This window comes from Poecile atricapillus, chromosome 1 (genome assembly GCF_030490865.1).
Source record: "Poecile atricapillus isolate bPoeAtr1 chromosome 1, bPoeAtr1.hap1, whole genome shotgun sequence".
NCBI lineage: Eukaryota > Metazoa > Chordata > Aves > Passeriformes > Paridae > Poecile > Poecile atricapillus.
Genome location: NC_081249.1, coordinates 72589037 through 72602475, shown reverse-complemented (window position 1 = coordinate 72602475; position 13439 = coordinate 72589037). Strand labels below are relative to the sequence as shown.

Here is a 13439-nt window from a genome sequence, read left to right as displayed (position 1 = left end):
ATACCTTCCCCTCATATCTCAGCTTCTTTTTCCCTGCCACATATCTCATGCCAAGAATAGCACTCATGTAACACTGAACTACATTGCTTCCCTTGTTTGGCTCACGGCACTTCCATTAAATTACTAATGCCAAGAAAACCCAGGGAATAAGAATAAATTGTGGGCACCTCCTGGTAACAGTAGAGATGTGTTCAGATTAAATTCCCTATGCAATTATGTAACCATCTAATCAGTTCAGTAGCACAGAAGATTTGGAGTCCCAGACCCCTTATTCACCTGCCAACATTTTCTCCTGCCTTATTCCCTGCTGGACTTGACATTAGCAAGCATCTTCCTGTGCTTGAACAGACTGCAACGGACCCCCCACACAAATAAATACTTTTCTGTTGTTTTAGCAAGCACAAATGGCTTATGGAAGTCTCATTAAGTTCTCCGGCACACAAAAGAACAGCACAGCCAGGGCAGGAAAAGAACTCCAAGCTAAATTCAATGGCATCAAGTTTTTCATGCTGTGAAACCACAGCCTTATTTTCCCAGTGAGAATCAGAAAAATAAAAAATAATCATAAATATGTATCATTTCATGCAGTTTTTAAGAAAGCATTTGAAAATGTCACTTGTGACTGTGTAAAGTACAGCAGTTAACAACTCTCTTTGGCAAGTACAGAAATAGGAGATGCAAGAGAAGTGCTGCTATTTGCAAGCTTGCTTGTCCTTGAAATAGACTGTTTTCCAAACATCACTAGTACAAACCTCTTCAGAATCTCAGTCTTCATTTCTAAACAGTGAGAAAATCCTGGCCTTCTATGCCACAGATACTTTTTGAGACAAAAACACTTTCTTTATATATGAAATACCAGCAATGCCATGCACTGTTTTGTTAAGAAACGAAGGAATATTATTCTGTTATTTTGTTACTGGGATAAGGAAGAGTGCAACCAATGAAAATAAAGTCTCAACAGAAAATGCCATATTATATAGTGAAGGAAAATTAATATTGCATATGAACAGGAAAAAAACCCAGAATTTTGCTCTCAGACTCTCATATGGTAATAAGAAATCTTATAAACAGTAAGCAAAGAAAGATGATTTTCTTAAAAAAAACCATAAAGAATATTTGTGGTATTCATGCAAAACACTTTAATTTCTAACGTCATGGCTTTCAGATTTTGAAAACAAAATAAGAATTAGGGAATACCATGAATGCAATTTTTGCTCACATCAGGAAGATATACTCACAAATTCAAACAAAAACCTGTGAACTTACGTTGTAAGCAAGAATGCCCCATCACTGCATCTTTCTAGAGCTTTCCGTGCTGGAGGTTTTGCTGCAAACTCTACAAAACCCTTCCCTGTAGCTCTGCCACGATCATCTACTACAACAACCGCTCTTTCCACTGGCCCGAATTGTGAGAATGCTTGTTCCAGGAGCTCATTGGAAACCACAGGTGACAAATTCTTCACCGTTAAGGCAGCTCCATGGGTAGCAAATCGAATTCGAAGTGGTCTGCTCTTCAAAATAGTACCATCAAGTTCTGCCTTTGCTATTTCAGCCAGGGTCCTAGATTCCTTTATAAAGATATAAAATTATTTATATCTTTTATTTTCAAAGACAACAAATATCACTTTTCTGTGCCCTCCCCCAAAAGTAGCAAAGTTGTTTTCCTTCACTTGAGCTACTGGCACCAGGATCATTCAATGTTTTTCCCCCAGACAAAAAAAACAAACCAAACCAACAACAAAAAACCCAACAAAGTCCCTGTCCTCTGATTGAAAACATGCATTCATTACCCCTTATGGTTTATTCTAAAAAACAACATAGGCACAAATTTTTTGTTGCAAATTAGAAAACGTAATGGTGCAACTACAAAGGTTTTGAGTAGAGTTGAAAACTTGATGCTTTTCACATTTACCTACTCAAATGCTTATAATTCTGCATCCCTAGCCCCCCGCAGCAGGAAATTGTATTCAAATATTACACTACATGATCTAAGGTGTTTTGCTTTTAAGTAAGTGAAAATATCACACTTGGTCTCAATGGATGTCCAATTCAAATTTCATCAACAAACGATGAAATTACCTTCTTTGATCATATATTCATTCGTCTCACATTAACGGGCTTTCTGCACCCACATCCATGAGACAGTGTAAGTCAACAACGACCTTTTTCCTCACTTCAAAAATCTTCACCAGGTTTGATAGCTGCAATCTCTGACATTTAAAGAAATTCTTTATATTTTTCTTCACAGTTCAACTGGCTAGGCAAGTTGCTCATATATATGTATGCATGCATGTATGTATGTATGTATGTATGTATATTCCCGAAACGTAATGGAAAAGGGAAGTTCACATAAAAACTCTATCTAATCTCTATTACACACAAAAATGAGTAACGAGATGCAAATATATCTCACTTCCTCCATAAAATTTCTATTTCAGGCCGGGGAATTCTCAGGGTAAAAGATGTATGGCAGAATGCCACAAGTATTTTAAGATGTCAAGCAAAAAAAAAAAAAAAAAAAAAAAAAAAAAAAAAACTAATCAGTAAAATATATTGAAAAATCATAACCAGACACCTAAAGCACTTTAAAGCTATTCCCAGAATGATACAAATCGGTGCATTTTAAACAGAGCAATCGTGAAAACTAATCTCGGACACTAAATTACCGTTTAAATACAGTATCAAAAGTTTTTCGGATTATTCCCTTTTTTGCATGCTTAACTCGAGCATGCTTAATCAAATATTGTATTACCCCTAAAAATCTAGTCTTATCTGGGCACAGGTAATTTAAACAACCCGCGGTGCGCAACCTTTTCAACTCTGTGATTTTATGTTCTGTGTTCACGATGGACGAGCAGCTGTATTTCGAAACAATCCTGCCCATTCTTTAAAATTAACTGTATTAAGTGTCGTGGGGTAAAGGCGAGGGCCGAAACGCCAGGGGCTGGTAGGACTACTCTGATGCAGGGGGTCTGGCTTGGATGTGGAGAGGCGAACAGGGGAGGGGGAAGAAAGGAGAGGCGGAGGGACCAGCGCTAGCAGCGAGGAGGAAGAGAATGAGAGGCAGATGCTGCCTTTTTTCACACCCGCTGAAAAGGAGGGGAAGGGGGTGGGGGGCAGGGGACCGAAGCCCTCTGCTTACAGAGACAGCCCCAGGGGCCCGCTCGGATCCTCACCAGGCGGATGAAGCCGAAGCCACGGTCCCGATTGATGAAGACCTCGCTGGGCTCCCCGTAGCGCTCGAAAAGGCGCTTGAAATCCTCCTCAGTGATATCAGTAGGCAGATTCCCCACGAACAGCCGGCAACGCTGCGTGTAGCTCTTCTCGCCAGGTTTGAGAAAGCTCTTGATATCGATGGTGAACCCAACCTCCTGCTCCTCATCTCCGCCACCTTCTTTGCTCGGCGCCAGAGCCATGGCCGCCGCCGCCTCATTCTCCGCTTCTAGGCCGCGCAATCCTTTCAGGTTGCCGCCGCCGCCACCCCCCACCATGCCCAGCGGCGCCGCTGGGGAGCTGTTTTCGATCCGCACTTGCTTCAAGTTCCTATTCGCGGCCATATCCGCTCCTTCCTCGCGGGTTCTCCCTCCGGGGACGCGGAACACTGCTCGGCAGCCGCCGCCTCCGACCCTCAGCCAGTTCAAAATGGCGCCGCCGCCAACCCCGGCGAGTCGTGCCGTCCCCGCGGGAAGCCCCGCCCCGGCCCCGCTCCCCCTCACGGCCGCGCCGCCGCCGCCGCTCCCCCTCGGCCCCGCCGCACCGCTGAACCTGCCCCGCGCCCACGGAGAGCCCTCCTTCCCTCCCTAGGGACAGATGCTTGCCCGCCGCCGTGTTGTGTTAGAGCAGTGGTCTCCTCAGGCCGCCCCCAGGCAGAGGAGCCCCTCGCTGGGGTCTCTCCCGAGGGCAAGGCAGCAGGGGGGATGCCCTGGGAGTGTCTGGTCGCTGCGGGAGAAGGACGCAGGCGTGACACTAGAGACGCTGGGGCGGCGGCGGCGGGGACAGCCGAGGGAGTCACAGAACCACAGAATCAATCAGGTTGGAAAACACCTCTTGAGGTCATCGAGTCCTACCTGGGACCGAGCACTGCCATGTCAACCAGACCACGGCACTGAGTGCCACGTCCAGTTTTTCCTTAAGTACCTCCAGGGAAAGTAATTTCACCACCACGCTGGGCAGCCCAGTGTCTAATTACTCTTTCTGTGAGGAGATTTTTCCTGTTATCCAACCTAAACCTCCCCTGGTGCAACTTGAGGCTGTCTCCTCTCATCCTGTCACTTGTTCCCTGGGAGAAGAGGCTGACCCCCACCTGGCTGCACCCTCCTTTCAGGCAGTTCCAGAGAGTGATGAGGTCCCCCCTGAGGCTCCTTTTCTCCAGGCTAAACACCCCCAGCTCCCTCAGCTGCTCTTCACAGCACTTGTGCCCCAGACCCTTCCCCAGCTCCGTTGCCCTTCTCTGGACACGCTCCAGCCCCTCAATGTCTTTCTTGCACTGAGGGGCCCAGAACTGAGCACAGCATTTGAGGTGTGGCCTCAGCAGTGCCGAGTCCAGGGGGACGGTCACTGCCCTGCTCCTGCTGGCCACACCACTGCTGATCCAGGCCAGGAAGGGCTGTCCGAGCACTGCTGTGCCATGTGGGAGGACCTGAGGACAGACAGGGCACAGAAAGCGAGGCAGGTGCGGGAGACAATTCTGAGTGAAGAGAGGCCTTGTTACACGGCTTCCAGGGCAACCTGTAACAGAGCAATAGCTCTCATTACAAAGGGAGAAGCTTGCTTCTGAGAGGTGCAAAGTCAAATGTTTCCTTCCTCGGGCACACCCTCTTATAGCAAAGACTATGGATCTCCCTCCTCTGCAGCACCAGACTGTGATTTGCTCTCCTGCCAGATTCACAGCTGCTTGGTTCGGCTTGTGTGCCTCAAGCAATAGTACAACCAGTGCACGGTTTCTCTGAATTATTTGTTTCATTGATACAACTCTAGCACGTAAAGTCCAGACCATCTTTTGAGGGTAATAGTTACTTCAGCGAGTGTGTGGCATATACCATTCTTTGGAAAAAGCAATATCAAGCATGACATTCAAGAACAAATTAATTCTACAACAGGTGTGTTGTTTGAGGGTTACTTTGTCTATTGCAGAATATTCTAAGTTCTCCTGTCTTATACCACTTGAGGTACAACAAAGATCTGTACCTTTCTTCCTAGCTCAGTTCAAGGACCTGGAGAAGACACAAGTTCCCAGTTTTATCAGTCCACCTCTTTCTGAAGCAGACTTGTGGGTGTAAGACACCAAGCTTTTTTAACCAAGCAGATTTTAACCTCTAAATTCAGAAAATACAGATGATAGGGGAAGGATATCTACTCATAGAAAAGGCATGAAGTCAGGTAGTGTACGATATGATGAAGGTGTTAGTGTAGCAGTATAGGATCCCTAAAGCATCTTGACTGTCCAAAGAACAATGCTTTGAAGTATATTTAGGATTCAATAGCAAGTGGTAAGACACAAGTGTTCAAAAAAGGAACCAACATACAACAAACCAATGACTTTCTAAAATGGGTAAGCATGAAAAAGAGTGAAATATATGCTAGAAATGATGTGACTATACACTGTATATGTGTACTCATCAGTAGAGGGGAAAAAGGAGATGCAAGGTAGTCTGGCTGTAAGTTTTTACCAATGTGGGATAATAAAACTGTCATGGTTTTCAAACAGAGATTTCCAAAACAGGTTAGCAGTAAATGCTGCAGCCATTTAAATTGCAGCCACAATTTCCTGTGTACTATAATAATGTCAATAGGAAGAGGAAAGAGTGTTTACAAATTCCATACTATTGTTACTTTTCCTTAATATAGCAATACCTCAATTTTAAAAATTATAGTTTAGTAAAATAGAGCAATAAAATCCCACCTTCCAGAAACAAGGAAATACATCTGAAAAAATACATATACCTAATGTGCTCATGGATCCATACATTGTCATGCATAATTAGTCAGATTCAGAATACAACCATAATGCACGCACCTGTTTCAGCTTTTTTGAGAAGGAGGTACTTGCACAATGCCCCATGGTCAAACATTTAAAGGTAACATACAAAAAGAATCTGATATCTGCTGCTTTCAGTCATTTCTCACCTTTATTTACACATCAGAATAATTTACTCATTCATCAGAAGAGCCCCAGACGGTTTATCTCCCTAAGTGCCCAAAGTCTTGATGGCTTGGTGACTTCTACACCTTGCCACTGACACCAGTTAACCAATAAATATTTTGAAAGGAGATAAAAAGGTCCCTTAAAGTTCTTATCCCAATGTTTTCCTTCAGCTACAAACATCCACTGAAATCTTTATGGCTTACTAAATCAAGTTCAGATCATTGAAAGGGATAAGGGATATCCTAGGCTGTTCCAGCCACTCTCCATTAGTTTGATATTATTATCTTTAATATTTTGAATGTAGTTGAACTAAATTAAAGTGATTTCAGGAGAATGGGGGAGAAACAGTTATAATCACATCATAACTGACATTCATTCTGTCATTCTTGAGGGGTTTTATGGAAGCCTGAATTTATTCAACTTGGCATTCAAAAGGCCACAACCGGCAGCACTGATTTTGAATTAAAACAGTCATGAGTTCTTCATTTCATGAAAGGGAATTAAATCTCAATATTTCAAAGAAAATAATTTTGTGAAGTTTCAGCCCATTTCATTGCACTTCTTTTCTTTCCATTCCATTATTTTCACTTTTTTCCCCCATTAATTTTTTTTCACTTAATTTCAGAATTTTTTTTTTTTTTCAATTTCATTTCATGTCATTATATTTCCTTTCCTGACATTTAATTTCCCTTCATTCCTTGATTTCTCCTTTAATTTCTTTTCCTGAAATGAAAATCCTTAATTTCATGAAAGGAAATGAAATCACAAGATTTCAAGCAATACAATTTAATGAAGTTTTGACTCATTTCACTGCACTTCATCTCATTGTATACCATTTATTTGTTTTCACCTCATTTCAGAATTTTATTTTTTTTTCACTCAAATCTTTTAACAAGCTTGGGGCTGCAGCTGAGGTGCCCATTCCCATGCATGGCCCTAAGCTGAAAGGTGTTGAGGCAGAAATGTTGTGGCTCTTGCATGATCCTCTTGGCACATGTTTTCCAGCTCCAGTGTTCCTGGAGCTAGAGGCTCTTTTCCTCTCTCAATCCATCTAAGTCTGATAGCATCTGTTCTCTGGAGCTGAGATGCTCATCACCATAGGTGGTCCAGATTAGAAAGATGTAGGAGCAGCAATGGTGGAGCTGTGCTGGAACAGACTTGTCAGGACTTCTCCAGCCCCAGTGTTCCTGAAGCTGTAGGCTCCTTTACTCGCTCATCCCTAACCCTAACCACAGCCCTAACCCTAATGACAGCTTGGCATTGTGGCAGAGGTCGTCATCTCCATAGGTAGCACAGCCTAAAAAGTGCTGAATCAACAATGTTGCTAACCTACCCTGATGCCCTTGCACTGCCTTTTTGAGTGTCAGTGTCCCAGGAGCTGTAGGCTCTGCAGCTCTGAACCCTAACCTGAAACCAGCTTATCTGCTGCCAAGGTCCATAGGCCATGGCTGGCCAGGATTCAAAAAGTGAAAAGAGAGAAATCTTGGTACCCTGACATGATGAAAATCCTCAATTTCATGAAAAGAAATGAAATCTAGAGATTGCAATGACAAATCATTTTGTGAAGTTTCAGCTCATTCCTGTCATTCCAATTCCATTTAATTGTTTTCACTTCCTTTAGGAATTTTAGGGTTTTGCAAATTCATTTCATTTCATTTCATTTCATTTCATTTCATTTCATTTCATTTCATTTCATTTCATTTCATTTCATTTCTGTCTTTACATGTACTGCCAGACTCTCTTTTCTTACTCATGTATTGTTTTAGATTATCATCTCACAGATGGTTTTGTACTTAAATTTACTAGCATAAATAAAATATTCTGCATATGCATGAGTATCTATAGTACAATCACTTTTGCTCTATTGAGAAGAACGTTTATTGGAAAAAAAAAGTAACAGAATTGTGAAAATCAGCGGTATTTTTTATTTTGTCTGCTGCAGAGCCAGGTTATGTTTGGTGTATGCTAAAGTGTTCATGCTATCAAGAGATTTGGCTGTATTTCCAAAACACGCACCTAGACATGTGCCATATGAGACAGAAGGAACTGTCCTAGCCTTTAATTTTCTGTATCATAGCATTACTTTCCTACCAAATATCAGCATCCTGCTGAATATCAGGAATGCATCAGATCTCTAAAAGGAAGCCGTAAGAGCTTTTTATGCTGAAAAGTTGAAAATGCTACACATCTTGATCTGCAAATAAAAATCTGACATTGTTTGTGGTTAGCTTTGCACAACTTCAATGTGATTGCTCTGATGTCAGCACTCCAGTGATGACAATGGTGATAGTGCTGAAACTGACTCCTCAAAGGCGACTGTAGCTTAGTGCTCAACACATCTCCGGACTCCCAGGTTTATTTCCTTCTACTTCCTAAAATCTGAAATGAGTCACAGTTAGGATCAGTACTTGTAATTCAACCTGCAGTGGTAGGTCGTGAACAAAATGTATCAGGGAGCTCTAGAACTGAGAGGCAAATTAGGGCATGGAAGAGGATGCTCTGTTCAAGAAGAAAAGGGAAACAAGGGAAAACACAAAATTCTGCACTGAAAAAGTAGGGAATGAGATAGGCAGATAGGTTAGATTGTCAGCCTGAGGCTGGGATCCTATTCACAACTGCAAGGCGAGGGGACTGAGGCAAACCTCTGTGCATGACTTGACACAGGTGGGAGCTTCTTCTCTTGCTGTTACATACAGTGTTTGCCTTCAGTATTGCTCATGGCAATGTCTGGGCAAATTAACTTTAGGCAGGTATTGGTCTCCACTACTGAGATTTTCTTACCAAGTCCAGTTGGCTAAAAATATTAAATCATAAGGGCATGGAGGAAGAGGGGCTTAATGCAACCCGAAATAGCGATGTGTTCTTTGTGATTGCCGGTGGGTGACCTCACGGCTACTAATGGAGTATGAGAGGTTACGGGATCATGTCGTTGCAGTGCCATCTGGTGACAAATACTGGAATTATCACTGTAATAGAATAATTCAAGTGGCAATGAACGTGACAAGCCTACAATAATACGATCTCTCTAGTCCCAGATGGACAGCACGACTTGGATTTTCTATTTTTAAACTTGGTGGGAAAGCTGCCTTTCTCTGTATTCTTTTCTTAACACTAGCAGAATTCAGCAACATTTTTTCATTGTTTTTACATGGATTGAAATGTACATGAATCACATTTATCAAAATCTCTACAACCTAACCTAATATGATTAGTAGTGACCTAAATGCATGCCATATTAAAAGTTATTTTAATGGGAATGACCTGTATTTTGGAATTATTCATGTTTCAATAGTCAGTACTATTCTTTGAAACAACATTGGTCTCAAGGAAACAAGGACTGAAAATATATGAAAATATGTGTGCTTGTGAAAGTACTTGTCAGACAGACATATAGGTTTAACAAACGTTACGTGAGTTTTCCAAAGTTACTTTCTCCAATAATATAATCAATGCATGCAGTGCACTCCTTTTACAATATTTTCCAGCATATTGTCTTTACCTTTTCTGCAGAAGAGTGACAGTAAAGTACTAAGGCAAGCAGGAAGTCAGAGACTTAAGGAAGCATTTCCTGAATATATTCAGCCCTTAATTTACATTTAAACAATCATTTGGTATCCTGTCAGCATATGAGGCAGTAGAGCTTTAATTTGGGATACAGTAGAATATGGTAGATGGCCACTGGTTAGGGGTTTTGTTCTCTTTTACTCCAAATAATCTCTTTTACAATTTGTAGCAAAATATATTTCTTGTATTTGATTATTCAATTAAGTTAATGTATTCTGTAAATTTTCTTACATTATTCTTATTTGTTCACTGTATTTTTTCTTTTGGTTTTCCATTCAAGTTGGGACATAAGGCTATATCTCTGTGAATTGACTTACTCTTCCACAGTGCCAATGGGGCTGAAAATGTTCTGTAATCTGAACAGTGACTGTGATCTTAAAAGGTAAAAGATTTCTCAGTGGACTTTATATTTGCTTTCCAGTTCCAGAATTGAATTTTGTATTTTTCAAGGGAAGAAATTTAAACTGAATTAGGAATGTGTGAACTCAATTTTTCAGGAGTTTATTTAATATTTTTACCTAAACCTCTTTGATTTCACTCATATCTGTCAATCACTCTTACAGCTAGAGAAGAAATAGTATTTATAATCTTTGAACATTTTTTATAGGTCAAAATATTTTACCATCCTGAAAACTCAGTAACTTGAAAATTTTACCTGGAAAAAAATTAGGAAATTATGAAAAAATTAATTGGAATATTGTTTTGACACTTTTTTAAATAGTTAACTTTGATGATTTTTTTTTTTTTTTTTTTTTAATGGAATGTGGTTTGTCTGTAGTGTAGCACTCAGGAATTTAGGAACTGCCATATTAGAGAAACCTCAAGGCCTCTCTTATTAATTGTACTATTTTTTTGACAGATAGTTGATGCCAAATGCTTAAGGGAAAAGTGTTGACCTGTCTAGGAAGGAAATGTAGGAAGAAGATGTACAGTTTAACTGTTAAAATAAAATAAAATGAAATAAAATAAAAAAGCAAGATATATATAATCTCTAAATTGATACATTAAAATTGATACCAGAAAATTAAGTCTAATTTCACATTATGTAACAAGGCATTAAGTTTTTTTTAACTTGCTAATAGTTGCTATTCCGTACTTGTTAATTCAAGTGCATGTGTAAAATTATACCAGATTTTAGATCAGATTTTAAACAGTTTTACTTTTTTTTCCCCAAAAACCTCTGTGAATCTAGTTTTTGTGAGTGTGGCCATGCCCAGCAGCACTACTTAAACTGCTCTGTAGAGTCTCTGCTCCATTCTTTCACCTGACATTTCTTACTGTCCCTGTCTTGTTTCTTACTGGATTACTCTCCCGCTTATACAGCCACATGTAAATAGGATGGGGAAACTAATCCATCTGAAGGAATAAAGGGAGAGGGAGAAGAGGAGCAAGTGAAATGTTTAAGCAGGCATTTGTGGTTAATAAATGTGATATTACTGTTCCAGCTTCATCTCAAACAGTACCTGATAGAGTTTTCCTGTTACTGGAGGGGAAGAAAGAAGCACTCCCTAAGGTACTAGCTCCTTCCATGTCTGCAATTTGGAGGTATCCATCTTCATGAGCATGACAAAGAATCTGTCCCTGTAAAAACCTCACCTAAGGCATTTGAGGAGATCCTGCTACAGCTTAAAGTTTTTCTATCCCTATGACAGCTATCTTTCAGGTAAGTGTTGCCACCTATCTGGTACAACGTTCATTAAAGTGGACTTGAGCTGAAATTGTAGACTGGAGTAAATGAGACCTGAGCACATATTTCTTGCCCCCAACTCATCTTTAGATTAAGGTAAAGTTACTTTTTCAAGGAAATAGCTCAGCGACCAAGCAGGTAGTTGATGACTGTAGCACACTGAATCATGATAGTGAAATAAACAATAAAATTTGAGCAAAAACTTTAAATATAGACCCACATTTTTGCCTAAAGTTGTAGTCCAAAGTTGAGTAGTATAGTCCATTTTATCCCTTTTCAGACCAGAATAAAGAAGGCCACAGGCTCCCCAGTTAATCTCTCAAGAAAGATCCAATCCCAAAGTAAATGCAAGGGCAGTTCAGCTCATTCAACAAACACAGTAAACTGCTGTACATGCCTGAAGGTCAGGCAGCCTTGCAACGATAGTGTGATCTCAGAGAAAACCTCTTGCACTTCAAAACAACTCTCCTGCAGCCAGCCAGCTTCTATCCCTGATGGAATCTCGTTTAAACCACGCAGCAGGGAACTGCTCCCTTGAGTGGCTCCCTGCACCAGTGACTGATTAGTTACAGGCTGGAATAAGTTGCTCCCACAGGTCCTGGTGGTGCTCCACACACTGTGACAGTTCCTGGGAGTCACTGGTTAAATCTGTAGCATAGCAAGATTGCTTTGCTGCCCAGCAATAAAGAAATCTATTAGAAATTGTACTATCCCATAGAGAAATTTAAGACAACAGTACATCATATCTGCTTAGATAAGATGCATATATCTTTTTGGTTTGGGATGTGGTGGTTTGTGGGGGTTTTTTTCCTGGTATATTTTTTCCTAATATTAAGGACTGTAAAGGGAACTAAAGAAGGATTTCCGTTTGAATGTCAGACCAAAGGCAGATACTTGATGTGAACACATTTAACACAACATTCTGTGATGCAGCACAACTTATTTAAGTCAATATTTTCCAAAGCAGGTGATAAAGGCTAGAGGCTAAAATCAGTAGAAGCCTTAAGTATTTACTTCCTTCAAAAATAATGCCATTGTTTATACAGGTGTCTATGAGACATACAGCCTACAAAGTCTTGATTTTCATAGTATCTCAGTTTCTGCACTGGGGATAATGTTTACTTACTTCACATAAATGAATTAACTTTTAAGTACTCTGAATTCTCAAATGAAGGAAATTCTTCAAGTATAAATTCCCAAGATTACTAGTGTATTATCACACACAGAATCCAGTTATCCTATGGCAGAAATGTGAGGAGAACAAATCCCCAAAGCAAGTGATGTTCATTAGATGTTCCAATTCTGAGAAAAATTGGGACACTGTGGTCATTTATTTTAATAAGACAAAGGACCAAATGTACTGCTTGTAGGAACAGGACTAGAAAGAAAAAAAAAATAAATAAACCCAACCTGAAAGCCAGATACCCATACAACTCTGCAAATCTGCTCACCTGATCACCTGGTGCTCACAGGGGCATCCTGCATGCAGCCTCTTTTTCCATGTACAATATACAAAGCAGATCACAAACAAACCCAGCCGCCTAAAGTGTTTGCACAGTGGGACCCATGTTCTGAGCTTAGATAGGCTAGGGATGAATGCCTCTGTTAGTATATATGGGAAATGTCCCGACATTTGAAAAAACTGTGATGATGCAGAAGCACCTGGAACCTAGGGTTCTGGAATGTCCTAAGTCCTGTGTCCAGTTCCTCTGGACACAATCAAACCTGAGATGATAAGGCCACAAAAAGTCACTAATTCAGCTTTTTGCAGATGAGCTTACTTGGTGGACGCTCAGTGGAGAACTGCAAGCAACCAGAACCCTTGAGATACTTTTTCTCAAACTAGCCCAATCATGGCACACTATCCTGAATGTGATGAGTGCAGAACACAATGAGGAGAGCATCCTCAGACATGTGCACACGCTTTCCAAGACACATCAGGTTTCAGTGAAGCCCTAAAATAGAGAGGCCAGTTTGATGGAAAGGAAGGAAAGAATAGACTGGCCAGGGTCCAAGTGTGAAGGGATCTTGAGCTATCTCTGA

At 40.8% G+C, this 13439-nt stretch overlaps 1 protein-coding gene across 7 annotated transcripts in view; it reads right to left on the bottom strand.

Moving 5' to 3' along the window:
* PSPC1 (paraspeckle component 1) overlaps positions 1 to 3666 on the bottom strand; it is a 56477-nt gene extending 52811 nt beyond the window's left edge. For 6 of the 7 annotated variants that reach the window (XR_009276605.1, XR_009276606.1, XR_009276607.1 and 3 more), the window contains exons 1-2: positions 3177 to 3641; positions 1267 to 1568 (exon numbers count right to left, since the gene is read on the bottom strand). Coding sequence is in view for 2 of the 7 variants with exons in the window: in XM_058829720.1 (XP_058685703.1) it covers positions 1267 to 1568; positions 3177 to 3557 (683 nt within the window). In the remaining 5 variants the exon portion in view is untranslated. Of the gene's footprint in view, positions 1 to 1266; positions 1569 to 3176 lie in introns of all 7 variants that reach the window. The other variant, XM_058829719.1, reaches the window with a different exon arrangement.
* Positions 3667 to 13439: the final 9773 nt, after the last annotated feature.